We start from the raw sequence: 20,856 nt of genomic DNA on the forward strand, positions 1-20,856 counted from the left end.
TAGAATCAGTTATTGGGAGAAGCTATAAAAAAGCTCAGGTTATTTTAAAATATATAGGGGACCATATCAATGTGAGTATCTGAAGGCAATTCTACCACAAGTCGGGTGAGTGGGCCTCGGCCTCCTGGACACACAGATTCTATGATCTTTCATTCTTGGAGAAGAAATACTGGCCCATCAGTAACCAAAGCCAAGTGCCCACAGGTGACAATAATAGGGTTATTTATCACTTGAAAAGACATGGGGCTGTTCACATAACTCTTTGCAGCTGCTGCTCGGGGTACAAACAGCACTACTGTGTCAGACTGAGAGAAGGGGAAACCTTTTGTTCTATGAAAACCAACAAAACCTCTGAAACCAACAAAACCTCTGAGTTGGGCACTGGTGTCTTTGGTGGGCTGAAGAACACCTCTCCTGCTCCAATCTCCCTACGGAAAGTTCCCCTTTTTGCCCATCCTTGGCAGCACTCTCCTGGCCCTGGTCTGCCCATTCTGGGTGGTAGGGCAGAGTGTGCCTTCAGGGAGTTTGCTACTGACACAAATCTGTGTTTCCAACCAGGTGCCTCCAGTTGCACCAGGGTTTAATGTTTGCTATTATCCATTTATGTTCTCTGTATCTTCTGGCTATTCCCAACCTGTAAATGCTGAACTTCCAGAGTCTAGGAATCTTTGTGTTGACTGAAGCCCATCAGGCCTCAGCCAGCAAAATGCAAACCCTTGGTAAAAAGATTCTTTTGAAGAAAACAGCTCTTCTCAGTGGTGCCAAGCGCAGAACAAGAGGCAGCAGGCAGAAACTGATGCACAGGAAGTTCCACCTGAACATGAGGAAGAAGTTCTTCACTGGGCACTCACTCTGAAGAGAGGTTGTGGAGTCTCCCTCACTGGAGATATTCAAGAGCCAGCTGAATGCAATCCTGTGCTCTGGGATGGCCCTGCTTGAGCAGGGAGGTAGACCAGATGGCCAGATATGGTCCCTTCCAACCTGTTCCATTCTATGATTCTGTGATCCCTAATAACTATAATTGAGTGATTTGCCATTTCATTTCTTCTGCTGGTGTTAAAGATCAAAGTTATGTACAATTCACCAGAAACCCACTGAGTTTTTATAAGCTGAAAAGTTTTACATCTGTTCTGAACATATTCTGAAGATTTTTGAGGAGTTTGATTGTCAAGAGCAGTGATCTTGAAATGCATCTAGAGGAAGAACTGTTTAATCACAGAGGCTGTTAATGTGAGAAGCTCAATAACAGCTCAAAAGTGAAGATGGAAACTTGCCAAAGAATTTGATTGTTGGGTAGAAACAAGGGAGGGTATCCAGAAAGGAGGAAATAATGCACTCAAAAACGTAAAGAACACAAGGTAGCATTTAGTTAAAAACTATAAATTATCTTTAGCTAGACTAAAGACTGAAAATTTTATAGTTTTATTTATGGTTTTATAAAAACACCGTTCTCATGGAAGTTAACATTTTTCTTATAAAATATTTCATGTGGGAATATATTTGCAATGCTTAACTATATTAAATTCAATATTTAAGTTATATCTTTTACTTGTACAAGGTAAATATGTTTCCCAGTTCTTCCAACATTTGAAATAAACTAACATAGTTGGCTTTAAAGAAGAGGATTTGACTGTTATATGCAACTGACTGGAAGATTCAAATTATCACATTTTGAGATCTCTTCAGATTGTTGCTGCACTTTCATTTCTCCAGTTGCAGCTAGTTCATTGTGTAGGTCTTTCACATACATGAAGCAGATTCATGCCACTTGAAGGCATGAATCTGCTTGGTAGGACTTGCAATTCATTTCAAGGTAAATTTGAAGTTCCTCATCCAGATTTTGTTTTAAACAAATTAGCTCTCCCTTCATCTCAGAGTGCTTCACCTCTTCAAAATCCCATGTTAGCAGCAGGCAGACAAGACTAAGAGAAAATCAGTAACTGAACACTGCTGAAAACCAGTTTGAAGTCTCAGTATTAAACATGAACCACACTGATTTAGAATTATATTTGCATTTTATTTTAATTATTCTTTCAGGCACAGCTATATAATTGTGTTGAGAACTGAAGAAAATAGAATGTTACATAAAACATTAGTACTTCCTCAGAACTTCTTGTTTGTTTTTTTTTTTTCATTTTGTTTGGGATTTTTTGTTATTAAATTGCCCCTTCTCCTACCTCTGGCCACGGCATACGAATCCATTTAATTACCTGTGATTAGCATCCAATATGACACATTAGCATCCAATAATCTAATGCCAACAGATTTGGATTTGGATGCCAAAATCAGAAGGAAAAGAAAGCAAACAAAGAAAGTCCTACATAATCTGACCACTGTTTGAAGGGTTCATCCTTGAGGATGATAGATACCCAGCAGGATCCTGAGGAAAGTACTAGATCCTGTAATATCCAATTCAGAAGATTTAAAAAATGTCCTTTTCACCTTAGGAAAAAAAAAATTAAACTACAGACTAAAACAGTATTGAAAAGTCAGTTGTAGTCAAGGAGATTCATCTGCAAATGTTTTAGTGTTTATCATGAAAACATTATCCATTGATGCAACCGGAAACAGACATTGTGATTAGCCATGCTGGAAGTTCTTGAATGCTTAAAATTGTGTGAGTTAGAATTGTTGTGCCTATATCCCAGTTAAAAGAAGTAATATGAATTAAAACCATACAAAAAGTTGTTTTGATTTTGTGGTTATTTTGAATAGGTTTTTTTTTTTTTTTTTTTTTTTTTCCCTAAGGAGCAAAGTATAACAAGTATTATTGCCCTCTTTCAGAAAGTCAAAAGCTAGCTAACGAAAACCTAAGCTTCGTGCTCAATAATTAGTGTCATTCATTGTTTCAGTGGTGTATTCCAGTAGACTCAATATATATCAATTGAACAGTTTTCTGATAGTAGAAGTTTTATTGACAGGGTTAGCTACTCTTTGTAGAATTCTTTCCAATTAGACAGTTTGTTCAAAGATGTTACTCTAACCACTGATACATAACAGAAATCAGAGTTGCAATTTATTTTAAAACCCCTTCATTTCATATAACAAATTCTGGAGTTATTGCAATGAATTTAAATAACTTTATATGTAAAGAAAATAAAAAATGGATGGGTCTATCACATTTCTATTTACATCAGAAACTTAATCTCCACTAGCCTTTACAAGGAGCAGTAAATTGCCTTAAGGAAAAAGAAAAAAAACCCCTTAGATTAAAGAAAAGCATACATATGGAAATAAGTTATGCAGAAAGTTGAATTAATTGAATATTAAATTATCTCTTTTTATTTCATGATAAAGTTTTTTCTAAGATTTTTGAAGGATTTTATTTTTATTTAGATGAATTATTATTATTAACCAAGCCTGTTATCAACTAGCTGATTTTGTCTTTTCTTCTCCTTGTTTGGAATGTCTTAGGATATTGGGTCTACCAGACTCGGTTTTTAATTCATGCATTAGGTCATTCTGAACTGTAAGAGTATTTTGAGACCCCTAGCAGAAGGCAAGAGTCTGTTAATTTCCCAGAGAATTTGTGCAAGTTCCGTCCCTGGAGGTTTTAAAAGACTCACATGGATAAAGTCCTGAGCAATCCAGCCTGATGTCAGAGCTGACCCTACTTTAAACCTGAGACATCCAAGGATCTCTTCCAACCTGAATTATTCAACAAAAGAAAGCTGAAAAAAAATCAAAACTACTACTTGGCTCAGCCATCTTCAGTTCATTTCTAAATCTTTGTATCAACAAAACAACATAAATACAAAAAACCTCTGCAGTTGTGGTCAAAAAGCTCTTCAATATAACTCTACTAACAACTGTAGCAAAGGTAGTCCACACCATTTACTGGAATAGTAGATTCCAGGTAATGGAATTTGCCTCTGTATTTGTTTATATTTCATATATACAGACAACTTTAATTATTCGTATTCAGGTTATGTCATTATGCTCCTGCAAGTCAAACAGAGACTTATTCAGCAGGTATTCTAATTTCACCCCAAAAATTTAAGAAAATATACAGCACTGTACTACTTATACCAAAACTAACTACAGTAAAAAATCCAAAACCAATCAACAAACACAATAAAACTCAGCAAGAGAGGTCTTCAAGAAGGGGGGAGAAAGGCAAGAAGTTTTCTTTGACTGTAGATGTAAACAAAAACTAGTCTTATATATGACTGCGAATTGCGTAAAGCAGTGAAGGACTGTGATCAGAGCATAACATAACACATTATTCTTCTCTCTAGAGTGTGATGGAGCTTGATGCCTGACCTTTTCCCTAAGCAAGAGACAAGATTTAAGGCCTTCACATTAAATTTGGCATGGAAATTAGGATCAGGCTAATGGGAGAGAAAATAAAGAGCTTTTTCACTGAGCATATTAATTAAATCAACCTAATAAAACATAAACTAAATTAAATTAAATTATTTTTAATAGCTGCAGGTAGAAATGCAAAAGAACTGGGAGGTTCTCAGAGTATAACAAAGCATCTTTGGTGCAAGTAAATAATTAGAGAATAAGATACTTTTAAAATTACATAGAATCATTAAAGTTGGAAAAAAACCCTAAGAACACTGGGTCCAACCCTGGCCTGAACATTATGTCACCCTAAACCTTCACACTAAGTGCCACCTCCAGTCACTTCTTGAACACCTCCAGAGCTGGTGATTCTATCACTTTCCTGGGGAGCCCGTCCCAATACTCCACCGTCCTTTCAATGAAGAAATTGCTCCTTATGTCCATCCTGAACCCTGGTGCACCTTGACCCCCACATGTCAACACCTGCTTTCAGGTGGTTGTAGAGAACAGTAAGGTCTCCACTGAACCTCCTTTTCTCCAGGCCAAACACCCCCAGCTCCCTCAGCTGCTCCTCACTATTCCTGTGCTCCAGACCCTTCCCCAGCTCTGTTCCCCTTCTCTGGACTCACTCCAGCCCCTCAATGTCTTTCTTGTAGTGAGAGGCCCAAAACTGGACACAGGATTTGAGGTGTGGCCTCACCAGTGCTGAGTACAGGGGGACAAACCCTGTCCTGGTCCTGCTGTCACACTATTGCTGATCCAGGCCAGGTGCCATTGGCCTCCCTGGCCCCTGGGCACACCTGGCTCATGTCCAGCTGCTGTTGACCAGCATCCCCAGGTCCTTTTCCCTCAGGCACCTTTCCAGCTACTCTTCCCCAAGTGCAGGAGCTGGCACTTTGACTTTGAATCTCATCCAACTGCCCTCAGCCCATGAATCCAACCTATCCAGATTCCTCTGCCACATGACACAGCTTGTCGAAGTAATTCACTTCCAAGAGTTCCTACAGTTTACTAACATTTGCATCTGTCTCTATCAGGAAAAGTAATTCAGAACTTGGGCACAAAATCCTCAATAGCAATGGTGAGCAATGCTACATGCAGCACCTACTGCAGAGGTGGAATTAACAGCCACATTTTAACATAACTGTCTTCAATACCAGACACACACAAAATATTCTTGCTTTGTACATGGCTAAGTATCAGCTACTTTGAAATGCAAAGGTTTATTACATGTGCATTACTTTGCAGTGACAAAGTGAAACACAGTCATGAATGAATAAAAGAGTCCACCTACTTAAATATGCATAAAATTTCATTTCTTTCCAGTTTCCCTGAATTGCAGATAGCACGATACTAGTCAGATGATAAGGACAGCTGCTTTTTCATGGAGCCTTATTGTGAAGGAGGGTCATCAGTTTCTCTAGGCATTGTAAAAATGTAATCACACTAAGATTCAGTAACTTACATCCTGAAAATTGTCCAGTAGGATTTTTTGGGGGGTTTTTTTGGTCCAATTTGTGGGCAATGACCTTTCATTTTGGCATACTGTTGTGTAAACTCTTAATGATAAATTTTTAGGTTGTTAAATAACATCCTGTCCAAACGGTTTTTTGTTGCACCATCTCATTACTTCATTGCACTCATAATAATTTAACTATGAATTATAACAAAAAAGTTCAGATAACAGTAACAGTGGTAATTTCAAGCAAACCAATAAAATGTATTACTTTATTAATATGTTTGTCATAAATGTTTACTTTGAAGATTTGACAAAAAAAAAAATAAGTAGTGTTTTCCTTAATCTCAAATCTTACATATTACTTTTAAGTGGGTTTTATGCTATATATTTCAAATGTATAGAGAAAAAATATTATAATTTCAAAAAACTAAACCAACTATTTTACCATTCCTAATCATCAGAAGTGATTTGTTCCTTCTCTCCTTGACATGAGAGCTACTTCTCACAATAAAAATGTATTTTCTGATAAACATGGTTTGCCATGGGCTTTTTTTAGATTTTCTCTAATCTTATGCTTCCTGCTTCATCCATTAATAGTCCCATTTTGCTAAAAATTCACAGCAAGTAGTACACAAAAAAATGAAAGCATGCATATTTGTAAATTTATATCAGCTAGCATTTCTGCTGAATAAATATTTCAAAAAATGTTTATAACTGAACTAGAATGCCTTGCTACTGACTCATTAAATTTCCTAGAAAAAATACAAAGTTTAAAATATTGTTTTTTCTCTCAAATAACAAAAAGATAAGCATTTAAAACATTTAAAAAATAGCATTTAAAACACTGCCAATGGCAAAAGTAAATGTATGATACAAAAAAGTAATTTTTTTTCAGAGTGTGTGAAGTGCCTGGTACAATCATCAGAAGGCAAACAATGAACTGACTACCATCCATGCTGGCCTGACCCTTGTGAACCCATGAGCTATGCATTAGTCACTTCTAGAAAAGGCAGCTTGACTCCTTCTCATACCTGGCTCAGACTATTTGATTAGAAAGAGCTCAGAGGTTAACACTATTGTTCCATGTTTTCCCTCCTCCTTTGCTGTGCTGCTCCCCAGCAATGATGTCTGTGAGAGCTTAACAGCATCTCTGTAGCTCCATGATCCACAGGAAGGAGCTGAGCCTTCCCTCACCACACAGATATCTCTGCATACATGTACAGGGATTTTGCATTATTTTCTCCTGTTTCTCTGGTTTTGCCTCAGAGTTCACTGTGGGTTATACCACCAATGGCATTCAGCAGAAATTTTAGAATTTAAGACAAGTCTACCTTGTACTTAAAAAAATAAATAGTATTAACAACAGCTTTACTGCTGGCTGCTCTCTTTTGGTCTGACTAAGCCATGTATATTGCTGTTATTTTCAAGAGAGTAAAAACTGCTCCTTTTAGTAAAGGATGAAAAAGAGTCATTTGTGGAAGTGGGCTAATCCACTAAATGAATTTTCAGATCACTTCAGCACAATTGTCTACTTTGCATCTGTACAACAGTTTCCTGAAATGAGTTATGCCTTCAGAACAAGGTGATGAAATTACAGTACTCACCTCTCAACTAACATAACTGTCTTGTAATTTACCATTACAGCACTCTGATAATTCTCCTTATAATTGCAAAAAAATGCTTTGAAAAAGAAAAAATTAAAAACAGAAGTCTTACAAGACCTTGTGTATTCTGCTTTTGAAGTAAAGACCATAACAGCTGAAACAAGTCTGAGCAAGAATGTCTGAAGAATTCAGGGTTGCAATTTCAAGGACAAACTCTTCATGCTAAGTTGGTTCTTATGTATCTGTGTATACAGCACGTACAGCACTTTCTCCCTCTAGCCTTCAGGAAGAGCAAGTCAGGAAGTATTTTAATAGGACAGATTTAATCCATTTTAATTTCCTTTAAGTATAAAAACAAATTATATTTTGATGGGCAGGATTTATTTTCATGGCTATTATTTTTATATTTTAATATTTTTCACTACTGATTACACTTAAGTAAAAAAGAGAAATATATCAGATGGCCATTACTTGGCCTTGAGGGGCTTTTTTCTTCTTATTTTCCATAGTCATTATTCTACATAAAATTGACAAGATAATATTCAAATAAATAAATCTTCTACAACAGTGATTCCTGATCAAAGGTCACTGGCTCTTTTAAATCTTTTAGGCTGTTTACCAATAGATGCCAATCAGTAAAACAATCCCTGATGGCTCCCCGGGGAACATAGGGACTGGAAGAAAAGTCATCCTAAACAGCTACTAAAACTCAATGACCAAGCTATGTAAGAATATCTATTACTGTCCTTTTGGCTTCCAATTTTGTTTTGTCTCCTTTCCTATCATTAGTCATTTCTTAATATATATTGCACACTCTAAAACATTGACTCTTTGCCAAAACACAGACAGTCCTTTCACATGCTGTGGTATTATTCACAATCTCCCAGGACTCTGAAAAGTATCAGGATGGATCCTAGAACCAACAAAAGGTCATAGAACTATTTTTAAAATGCCAGCCATCCTGTTCATAAATGCTCACAGGGCAAGTAACAGTTACTATAGTGTCTCCAAAATAAGTAATGTGTCACAAAGGATTTATGCTTGAGATGCAATCATTCCTTACTGCCCAAATCCTCCAGTGGAACAGAATTATTCCTTCCTTCCTTCCTTCCTTCCTTCCTTCCTTCCTTCCTTCCTTCCTTCCTTCCTTCCTTCCTTCCTTCCTTCCTTCCTTCCTTCCTTCCTTCCTTCCTTCCTTCCTTCCTTCCTTCCTTCCTTCCTTCCTTCCTTCCTTCCTTCCTTCCTTCCTTCCTTCCTTCCTTCCTTCCTTCCTTCCTTCCTTCCTTCCTTCCTTCCTTCCTTCCTTCCTTCCTTCCTTCCTTCCTTCCTTCCTTCCTTCCTTCCTTCCTTCCTTCCTTCCTTCCCTCCCTCCCTCCCTCCCTCCCTCCCTCCCTCCCTCCCTTTACAGCACAGTCACTTGCCACCCCTTGGTATACAATCCTCACATCTGCCATTCATCTGACATATTGAATAGCATCCTTCACTTATAAAAGCAAAGACCATTGGAGCCTAATCATCTCCTTCCCCAAGCATAGGTAATTAGCAAAACTTGGTGTTCTTTCTACCAACATTATTATTCAGCATTTTTCAAATTAAAACTGTACATTGAAAAATACTTCATAGTAGTGCAACAGATACAAGATTCCGTAGTTAAATAAATATGTACTGTAAAAGATTATTCTTTTAAAAAATCTAATGTTTCCCATATACTGTTGGCATAAACAAGCAAACAGAAAAAAAAAAAAAACAAATCCCAGTTTCAAAACCTTATTCTAAAGGAACCCTCTAACTTCTTGAAGACGCAGAAATTTACTAAATAAGCTGATTCCTCACTCCTACTTTCTTCCAGTATCTCTTGATTCAGAAACAGCAAGTCATGCCTCTTCACCTACCAATAATAAAATGGAGGATTACCTTCATAAACTAAGAAAGAAGTTGAGGATCATACCAAAACTGGTGTAAATAGCTTTGTCAGAATTGCTGCAGGATGGGGATATGGATACTTTTGATGTCTAAGTAAGGTGCTAAAGGACATTAATTGCTCTTCTGGCATCCTGGTACCATGTAGTAATAGCAGGATGAAAACATTTTCTGTGGGTTATATTAATTATGGAAGGCTTCACATTTCCCTCCAGAATTAGACAGATAGCAGAAGTTCAGGACAAAGAGTGCAAGTGTTGAAGAAGGAAGCAGAGCATTTACACAGTCTTTGCCTCTCTAGATGATCTAGGCTTCCCTCCCAGCAGGCACAAGAAATCATTCATCTCAGCTGACCCCATTATTGTATTGCTTTTGAAGGTTTTTATCATTAAAAGAAATGTGCAAGTATGAAAGCATGAAACTCCCTCCTCCACTGACATACAACTATATCTTGCAGAGTAATTAGAAAAAATCCAAGAAAGTGGATACACTCAGTTAATTAATTCTTCAACTATGAAGAGGAAGTTGTAACATTAAAAATTACACAGTGATTTCTACTACACATTTAAATAGGGAGGAATAACCATCTTTAAATAAAACAGAACAGCTGCAAAAAGAAAACTAAAACATATTTTATTCTGAGGATGAAAGCCTGAAGAATATTAGTGTTAATAAAATCAATATGGAATTAATTAATAGATCACAATATAAGAAAGTTGCCTAAGAATGAAACAAGGATTTCTGTTTATCTCCATGTTAACTGTAAAGAATCACTCTCATCTTTTTGTCTCTTCTCCCTCAAAAAGAAAAATATTTCACAGAGTTTTCCCCACTCAGCCCCACAGCTACAATCATAAATTAGGTTGCATATTTATATGCCGATTCAAAATGAGTTTTTTGAAACAATCCTCATAAGAAGCAAGGTTCACTTCTTAATCAGGTCATGATGCAAAAATAATTCCGTTCCCCAGTGCAATAAGAAAGGTACACAGATATTTGCTTAGGACTGATATTCACTATACTTTTTCTTCCGGAGATATAGAAAAAACATTTTCTTAGTCATAACAGTAGTCTTGATTGTTCCAGTTGCAAAAGTCATTGCTTGTGGAAGTTAATCTTGTACATCATATAGACACAGACTCTAAATATTATTTCACTTTCTACATAACCACACAACAAGCCACAAGTTTCATCAATTAATAATGGGAAATTAACATTCTGTAATGGAGTGAAAACAACAGCTAGGAACCATTAATATCAATTGACATAAACTCCTATGGTTTACAAGAAGCATATCCTTTATTTATACACATATTGCTTTGCTCCAATCTCATAGTACCTGGAGTACGGCATATGTGAGTGTTCTGCTCATAAATTGTGTAAGAAAAAGAACAACGGGTATATTAATTTATTTTTAACCTTCTTATCACTATTCAGTGAATACCAGATCCAATATGACATCCATCAACTAATTACCTTTTGACAAGAAGCCAAAAGGAAAATACTTAGGCAGCCAAAACACAAGCAGAATTAAAAACAGAATGGAATTACTGAAAGGGAGATACTAAGAAGAATAGGACTATTCATGTAGTACTACGCAATTAGGACACCAAATCTCACCTGGGAAGGTTACAAAAAATAAATTAAAAATACAAATACTCAAATACTGGGTACCAGATCTCTGCTAAGGCTCAGCACTTAATTTCTCAAAGTGTTTTTATATGCTGGATTATATATATATATGTTCTATAAAAGACTGACAGTTCAATTATTAAGTACAGATAAGTAAAGTCAATTCAAAAACTCTTCCTAGATGCAAAGTGTTCTCATACTGTCTTGACTTACTTATATTCTTTACTTTTTTTTAACTACATTGCTGAGTTCTCATTATGACATTCCTCATTAGGTGTGAAATCTTGGCTTTGTTGCTGTTAAGGATGGTATTGCACAGATATTTTCCTTTTCCAGCAAAAAAAAAGTCAGAAAACAGCAACTGTCTTTTTATTCAGAGATATTCTTATATATAACTGTTATAATTATCTAAAATATACTTATTATTTCATGAGCAATAAATCCTAAAAAATCGTGGATGGCAATAATTTGGGAAAAATATAACCTTATATTTCTTAAAGCATAATGACTTGAATTTTATTACGCATTTCCAGTCAGTTCCTCAGAGTTCCACTATTTTTAGAAAAAATAAAAAGCTGGAATAATTTTTACCTCATTAAAATTAATATTTTGCTCATACAAAAATAAAATTCAAAAATAGCATCTCAGTGTCAAAGTCTTTACTACCTTATTTTCATAATATTATCTTTCATCCAAGTACGACAAGAACCACCCATATTGAGTAATAATAGATAAGGCAAAAAAGTACTAGACATTAAAAAGAGAAGCAATCTACTGCTACACAACAAAATACATATCTAGACATTAATCTCATCATAATGATGTGAAGGATTGCATGCAAATCCCAAAAACCCATCACTGGAAAGATTTTCCTTCCAGTTAAATCATTCCATCGTAGAATAAATTTGATCTAGAAAACAAAATTTCTATTCACAATAGCAGAACTGAACACAGAATATTAATTAACCCATAATGCAGAATAATCTGTAGAAAAGCAGAAAACTAGAGGCAGTAATAGCAACTTTCACCTCTTTAATACAAGGCAGCCAGATTGTTATTAGGCAATCTGAGCGTGAAAAAGAGAATACAATAATACTGTCTGAATATACTGATCGGCTCATAATTATTTTATGTAATGAGATCTCTTTTCATACTCATATCCCACATTTTCCCTTTTACCACATTTGTGGGTTTTTGGGTTTTTTTTAAAGCAAAAAATTCCCAAACCTTTCTTTCTTTTGTCTATTCAGCATCCTTGGAAAAAACCACCAGATGGCAATGCAGTGTTCAAGTATTCCATTTAACATATATATTACAGAGAAAAAAGTCTATATGCATCAGCATGAGGTTCTCTTTCCTAACCTACTTCCTCTTTGATGAATATTAAATAATTCATAAGCCAAAGCTCTGTTCAGCACAAGTAAGTGATCAAATACCATTCAACCTGTAAAGAAGAGACTTTTAGAAATCTAAGTTCCATGAATGTAAAACCATATGACTTAAAAAAAAAAAACAAAAAAAAACCCAAAAAAACAACAAAAAAAAAACCCACAAAAAACCCCCCACAACAATTTAGTTCAAACTATGAAACTGGATAATTTCAGGAAAAGTCACTGAAAGGAAAACATTTAGAAATTCATTACCATAAAGTAATTCTCAAAATACTATCAAGGACTGAATTGCACAAAAAGTAAATCTACACACATTTTAGGCACATCACAAATTTATATGTAGTTTGGTTTCATGCTAAGAAACAGGCATTATCTTCTACATTTTTGAAGTTTAATTCAAATCCTTTAAAACTCAGTTTCTGTAAAACTATGTGCTTATTGAATCATAATATGTAGGCTTTAAGTATTTATTCTTCCTCTGCACCAAGCAGATCACTGTGATCAGACAGGAACTGTTTCATGAAGGAAGATGCTTTAAGATATTTAAAGGAGCAGAGAAGTAGTGGAAAAGTCAGCTTCCCATTTAGCAAATCTTGTCTGAGATCCATTATTTGACAAAAGAAGGTTCCTCTTTGCAGTTACTGTTGTAGGCTCTGAAGCCTTTACAGTTCAGGGAGACTTCACTGAGTACCTGAAATGCCCAATTAATAACCATGATGTCCACTGTGAAGTTAGTGGTTGGAACAGGAAGGCTTACAGCAAAGAATCATTTTTTTCTTTCCTAAGAAGGCATTACAACCTGTAGGTTTTGTACGGTCAACTCTACTTGGCAGGAAAAGTTAAGGTGTGCTTATAAGTCTTTTGCATACATGGATTAGGAAGAAGTTTCTTGTATCATCCGTATTTAGTAATGGAATTTTTATTACAACTGCTCACCCATCCATTCTCCTGTAACAAGCACAGTCATCACATGTTCTTAACGTAAAAGAAATCTGACATATATTAAAGAGTAACCTGAAACTCTTCTGAACTTATTTAAAATATTAGCTGGAAAAGAAAGTCTCTTCTGTCAGACAGAGACAATCATACAAGATAAAGTGTTAAACGGGTAAATTGAAAAGCTGTGACCAAACAAATTTAAAGTACGTTTTCCAGATAATGTAATAAATATTTGGTTAACATTGTTCCCTTTATGCCCTATATTATTACATTAATTTGATTCATAGCATACAGTGGTAGAAAGATTCAAAGACCATCCTGAAGTAGTTTAAGTGCTTTGTATAAGGACCATGCTTATGATGAGAGATCAAATCCAATGCAGCACAACCTAAGATTTCTTCTGTTGTAAAGTCTTTTTAACCCTCTTCTCAAACAAACAAAAGCAAGAATACTATATTGATTTTAATTGTTTCCACATATAGCTAATTACTTGATATAACTTCAGTCCTAAAAGCCAATAAGTGGCCTGAATTGCTATGGATTTTTAGAAAATGACTTTCTGAAGTTCTTGAACAATCAGAGAAGTTGTTGGAAATTTATCTCCACCGGACTGACAAATTCTTTATTTTATTAATTGCTATCTTTTTAGCAGAGCTGATAAATAAACAGAAGAGAGGTCAAGTACTCCGACCATATTGACATATTTTCAAGGACAGATCTATTTTTAATATTAAATACTGAATATATAAAATGAACATAAAATAAATTATATTATATATTTAATAAATATATTTAAACATCTAATATATATGAAAATGTATACACTGAATAAATAAATAAAAAATACATAAATAGCACAAGTTCTGTGGTTTTAGGTTTGGTCATCAGAAACAGGCTCAACAAGTCAATTAGAAGGAATAAATCCCAATTAGAGCAACCATTTAGCATACTAATGTAAACTTCTTTAACTTTATTGCATTCCTGCAATTTATTATAGAGAAGGAAAAAAAGAAAAGCAGTACATCTCAAAAAGATATTCTGGGTGGATGCTGCAACTCCATATTTATAACAACTTGTAAATATAAAATACTACTTTTTAATTTTTTTTTTAGCTTTCATGGTGACATTTCAAGAACAAAATGCACTCACAAGTGGAACTGACTGAAGAGATTTAAACCATGCACTCACCACACTCTGCCTCTGGCTAACCTGTTCACATAAAATCCAAGTTCTACTTTCCAACAGTATAATATTTTTCAATATTTTTTCCTACTTCAATAGTTTTTCAATATTTTTTTCCTACTCACAATTATGATTTTCATTAATGTTGTGAAACCATTTATATTTTCACAGTACACACAAGTCAATGTTATTTTGTTAAAACTTCTCTTAAATAAGGTTTTCCTTGTAGAAACAATTCGGATTGCAAAAAATAACCCTCCTGAGCACCCAAGGGATGTAAAAAAACTAAACCAAGCCAAACCAAATCAAACCAAACAACAAAAGCAAACCAAGACCCATCACACACTACTACATTCCACCTAGCACTGAGGAAGTTCTTCAAATCTTAAATCGCAAACCAGCATGGCCAAAGGCAGAAGGATCTGAGATTCAGTAAATCAGAGATTTTTTCCTTTGCACACATCATATGACAAACTGCCCCCTTGGTGATGCATCTAATTGAAGCTTTACACAGAATGAGCATGCAAAAACCTCAAGACCCCATATTACACTAAAACATGATACAAAGATATCCATTATAGTTCTTCCTTTTTATTACAGCATCAGGATGAGAACAAATTTTATATATATTGAAAAATTCTGTATGTTTTTTCTTTTGCTGGACAGCAATTATATTACTTTCCCAAAAATAAATTTCATTGTGCATTTACCACTTTTTCCTTGCATTGGTTAATCAGATGAAGGTGATACAGGCAAAAAGTTATAAAATAAAATGCAAAAACAACCCAAGTTATCATTGTCACTTTCAAGTAACAGGTGATAGCTGGACTTTTTTTTAGATCCTTAAAAATGGATGTCTTTGTAAAATTTACTCTAAGATCAATAATGTTTTTACCATATTTGAATTAAGAGGCCTTGACTTCAAGCTTAAAAGTATTAAATCTTAATCAAACAGGACAATCTTAGCCAGACATAATCACAGGATATCTACATTATCTATCAAAGCCACAGCAGTTTATAAACACTTCAACCTATCTCCAGATCCTTTGCTCTGCACACAGTCTGTGTATTTCAATTTTCTTGAGTTGAAATAACCCCAAATATACTTTAATCTCAAATTTTCATTAAGGAATACCTTACTTTGTAGTAGTACTCCCTGTTTGCCTTCCCTACATCATTTCCAGCTACTAAAATATTGGAGACATAATCTGTTTCATTCTGTTGTTACAAAGATAATCCATCGAAAATGCAAGGTACAATTTAAGATGTTGCCAAAAATTTATAAAGAGCTGTGTTCTCCCCAAAAACCAGTTTACAACTACTACCAACCAAAAGACAAAAATAAATCAGAGACAGACTTCTGGAACAGCAGAACAAAAGCTACCTAAAACACTCCAATGCCAAAAGGAAATGTACAACTAACAACAAACCAGATTAACTAATTTAATCAACACGGGATTAAAATTTTCATTAATCCACGAACAAGGAATTAAGGTTTTCATTAAGGATTTAGCTTGCTTTAGTGGAGTATAGCAAGATAGGTTGCAGACATAGAATCCTATTTTTTTCATTACCCAGTAAAAAGCCAAAGAGAATAAAATTAAAATTTTAGGGTGAAAGAGAAAAAAATTAATCCAAAACTACCAAACTGTCTGAATACTGACTATTTTTCTTTGCTGAATTAAACTCTTCAACCACATATTAGGGATCCCTTTCAAAAACACATCTTGCTGTTCACTTTTCATGGTTATTAAATTTTATGTGTTTGATCTATTTGTTGTTGCTTAAACCCAAACTCTATGATCTTAATTTTTGAAAGTATATAGTAAAACAGATAAATCCAGTAACTCAACAGCACTGATTGCAATGTAGTCTTTTAAGTAACTTAAAAAGTTCTGGGAATAACTTCCCTTCAGCAGGTGAAACATTATACTCATTTCACATTACACGTCTGATTTTTTTCATTAAGTCCACATAAAACAATAGTGAAAAAATGTATAGAAGCTGCCAACTCTTCTTGCTCCAGAATTTGAAATCCTCTTAACTGTATTCCAAACCGCCATAACAACATCCTGGTTTATGCTTGCAAACATTAAGCACTTCTTTCCAAGCCACATTGTAACCACAGAGATAAAGTTTTACTTACCTGATCCCCTTTTGGTTACAACCTTCAAGCTCTGAGTCAGAGTAGCATACAAGAGAATCAAGTTGGGAATAGGAGCTTTCATCTTCTGTCTTTCCGTGGCTGCTTCCTGGAGTACCAAAAAAAAAAAAAAAAATAGAAGGAAACACTGGTTGTATATTGGTGCTGAAACAACCTCGAAGTAAATAATCATAATACTGACATTGTGGAAAAGCTAAATACAGGTTTTGTGAGGAATTTAAAGCACTAAAAATGTTTTATTCTTTCTTTTAAATAGTATGGAAAACAAAATCATTATTAAAAAAACACATGCACAAACTACATTTAACCCTGGAACTTAAGCTACAACTTTGTCACATATTGAAAATTAAAGGAGTCCCTATTAAAACTTTATAACAGATCTCATGAAACATCTATTTATTTCTTTTTATCATACAACCTTTTCCACCCACCAACATGAAAAAGAAAATAATACCCTTCTTCATTAGTTTTGCTCTCATTTATTAATACCACAAATTGAGCAGAAGATTCAAAATAAAATGACCATTTGATTAAAAAAAAGTCTGATCATCTTCTTGGGAACAGAGAAAGGGGAGAAATAAGAGAACATTGAGGTAACCAGCATAAGACACTTGCGACTTCCTTTTAGGCTAGCAAGTTCCCAAGCAAGTTCAAACTAACATATTCACTGCACTAAATCAGAAGCAAATGTTAATTTGAATGGAGATAAGCAGAGCACTGACTGTGCTTTAGCCTTCACCTCCAACATGTGAATAAAAGATTTGCATTTCTATTTATTTGCGCTGGGTATGAACTGCTGGTGAAAGCAGTGACTAAACATTTTGTTAATTCCTCATCTAAATAAGAAGAATTAATGTCATCTACGCATGATGATTATCAACTTTCTTCAGGATAGGTTGATAGGGCTAATATCTCATATTTCAGTGTATTGAAAGAGGAAAGGAGGACAAATCTACCTATTCAAGCTAGACAGCAGCCTATCTATGCTATCTATATTCATTAGAGTAGCTTACACAAAAATATTCTTGTCTAATGGGGACGAGAAAGGGCTGGGATCAATGGTTCTTTAATGTTATTACTAAGACCCAGACTAAACCAATGCAGTTTTGGTATTCATCTCCATTAATCATAGCACTGGACAGCAACTTAAAAATTCTCAGAAGGTGCCATGTAGTACAAGTTTTGATTTCTAAAGTGACCGTGAATCTTTTGCACTTTCATTGATAATCAGGTTACTGAGTACCCAAGACATTTTTGAAAGTGGCATCTTAAAATATCTTCATCTTAGAAGAGAACAGGTTAGAAATAAGAAACATCAGGGGTTTAAAAAAGAACATTATGGGAAGAATTGCTTAAAAAATCATGACTTCATGTATAATAAGTATTAAAGCTTTACATTTCATGACATTTCACAACTAAGCAAAAATCATCTACATTCATTACTATGTATTTAATAAAGATGAGGAAGTGAGATAATATATTTTGACAAGTTTGAATATCTTATTTTTTATAACAATATTTGTACTCACAGAGAAATACACAAATGTTTGTTCATTCATAGTCTTTAAGAAGGTTCAGCATTCTAGAATCACAGTGAAAGACTCACTTGCCTACATTCACGTGCTACTTCAGAAAATTTAGGCAACTTAGAAATTAAATATTAAATATGAGATTCCTAAGAGGTAAATTATGTGTAATACTAACATTTTTAGTTAACTTTAAAATTTAACAAAGTAGCATGACCACTGGCAGATATAAATAATACAGGTCTTAAGGAATTTAGAAGCTAGCAATAAAGGTTAATTTTCCAGGAGCACAGTGAGTAGATACCACAATGTGTTATGCCACATTTTACTGCAGACCTTAGTCAAGCTTTCTGAAATCAAAATCTCATTTCTCAGTCACTGCACTAACTGATGCCGCAGGAAATCCTGAAGCTGATATCTTCAGCCTCCAGGGAACTAGCAAGAGTCAGCTCCTCGCTCTGTGTGAGCCTAATAAATATTGCCCAAAGAACCACAGGATCTTACTACGCAATTACAAATCCAGTAAATAGGCTCTGACTGTGAAAGCATATCCAAACACATCCTTTTTGACCACACATCAAAAGATAATATTGCTGATCACTGTGAATAAATGCAAATATATACATATATTTGCATACGTATGTGTATGCATGTATTTATTTGTATTTATAGATGTTTGTGTAGGGAAGCTGTGGAGCAGCTGTAAAGATTGATTCTATCAAAGCAAGCCTCAGTAAATGCAATAATATCAATAAGAAACAGTAAATGAAAATCTTCTCTTGGTCCATGCATATATCACTAATTTAAGTTGTCAAGTCAACAAGGAGAACAATTATTATAATAATATAGCAGGAATTGTATTTTAAACATATCACCATGGAAGACATTATCATGTGCATTTATTCTCAGAGATTCAGGTCTCATTTAAAGGCATAAGCTAAACTGGCTGCTGCCTAGATGATTTGTGATAAATCCCTAGAAAGTAAAGTCTGCTGCTGTCTTTGGAAATACCAGAAAGAACTTACTGCCAAAGGGAAAAAGAAGGGAGGGGTGACTCCCAACAGCAGCCACTGCCTCCTTACAGCAATATAAGCAGCAAATCAGATCTTACATAGGCTGTCCCCAGAGCCTTCCAACCCTTCTTTTCTGTTTACACTCCCTTTCCTGAAGGAGGAGAACTATTTCTGGTCTTCTCTACATTTTAAAAACCGAACACTCAACCAAAGAAAATGCAAAAAAGTAAAGATCAGTTTACTGGAGCTGGTGCCTCACAGCTCTGGAAGTTGTCTGGGCGGTTGGGAAATCTGCCTCAGGTTATTCATATGAGTGATTCAAAACAGATATTTAACATCTCTTGTCCCTTGTTCCGGGTGAATGCTTCAGAAATTGACTATTCTAGAAAATGTCACCCTTGTGAAATTGGTTGTGAAAACAAAATAAGCAAGTCAGAAGAAAATATAAAAGGAACTTCCCAAGGGGAATCTCACAACAAGCCAACAAAGTCAACAGGAAATGCCTTCACTACTGCAATGAGTATGCCCGAGGCCTAGACACTGTAACATATTCAGGTAGTTTTAAATAGAAAACAAAATAAAAGGCATCATTCTGAGAAGTCAAATTCTTAACACTAAGTAGAGTGTGATATTTCATGCATTGGAAATAGCCTTCTTTCAGCAATGAATTTTTTAAGGAAGACATTATTTTACTAGTCGCTTAGCTGGAATTTATTTCTTTTTTAAAATAACATTAAGAAATTCTGATTTTAACAAGCAGAACAAGTCTGCTGTTTCTTTAAGCAATAGTTAGATAGACAGTTTACATATACATCTACAAAAGTCATTTTTATGGTTGTTCTTTTTTCTGATTTTCAGTTACTTCCACTAAAAAGCTCAGACAATGTATGGTAGTTATAAATTTAATTGCTGTTTTTTAAGCTGAATCTATTTTAACATGTTTTACATACCCTTTGGGTATAAGACTGCTATACTCCAAGGCTAAACATTAGACTAAGAAAGTCTTTTAGAACCAGGGATTTTTGGCAGCTTTTTCTTTATACAATACCAAAGATTAAATGTTTTTTCATCTTTAAGCAGTATTTACAACTTCAAATTTTCAGTAGTGGGTTGTTTGTGTGAAGTAAAGCACTGAAAAAATGTTAAATATTTCTGCAGAAATATATTGCACTCAAATTTTAATTGGGCATATGAATAATTTTTTTAAAAAATTCTTTTCTGTAGAAGGTGTCACTGCTTGACACAAAAATGCCATAGCATAGCATTTGCATCAGAAAGTATCTAATTTTCCAGCTGAGACAGAAATAGAAATACAGCTGTATATCAAGACTAACATTCTTTGGGGAAATGCCAAGACTGCTTTTTTCTCTTCAATTGTCATAAATACTCACTGTGAGGAAAATGCATACACATAGGCACATGCTTCCCAAAACAGCTCAGCAGACATTAAATTAACTACAGTAAGGTAGTTCCTGATAAGACAGGAAAATAGAAAAGAAAATTTTGATTTCCTATTGTACTTATTATGGGCCTTTCCCAATACTTGAATCAAACTTAACTGAAGTAAGGAATTTTTCATGGGCTCAGTCCCTCAAAATAACTTTAAGGGGATGATTCTCAGTTAGCCTTGAACTGCTAGCTGATATCTGTAGACTAATTAATGGAAAATATTTTTTCTTTTCATACTGCTATTCTAGCTTTGAAGAATTTTTTTTAACACATGTTAAAAACTGCTG

The 20,856-nt window shown here is 34.7% G+C and overlaps 1 protein-coding gene across 4 annotated transcripts in view; it reads right to left on the minus strand.

The window, feature by feature from the left end:
* Positions 1 to 20,856, minus strand: part of IL1RAPL1 (interleukin 1 receptor accessory protein like 1) — a 664,262-nt gene that overhangs the window by 563,042 nt on the left and 80,364 nt on the right. For all 4 annotated transcript variants that reach the window (XM_064407418.1, XM_064407415.1, XM_064407416.1 and 1 more), the window contains one exon: positions 16,564 to 16,669. In XM_064407418.1, coding sequence (XP_064263488.1) covers positions 16,564 to 16,645 — 82 coding nt within the window. In that variant the 5' untranslated portion in view covers positions 16,646 to 16,669. Of the gene's footprint in view, positions 1 to 16,563; positions 16,670 to 20,856 lie in introns of those variants that run through there.

The sequence above is a fragment of the Passer domesticus genome, chromosome 2, assembly GCF_036417665.1.
Source record: "Passer domesticus isolate bPasDom1 chromosome 2, bPasDom1.hap1, whole genome shotgun sequence".
NCBI classification, from domain to species: domain Eukaryota; kingdom Metazoa; phylum Chordata; class Aves; order Passeriformes; family Passeridae; genus Passer; species Passer domesticus.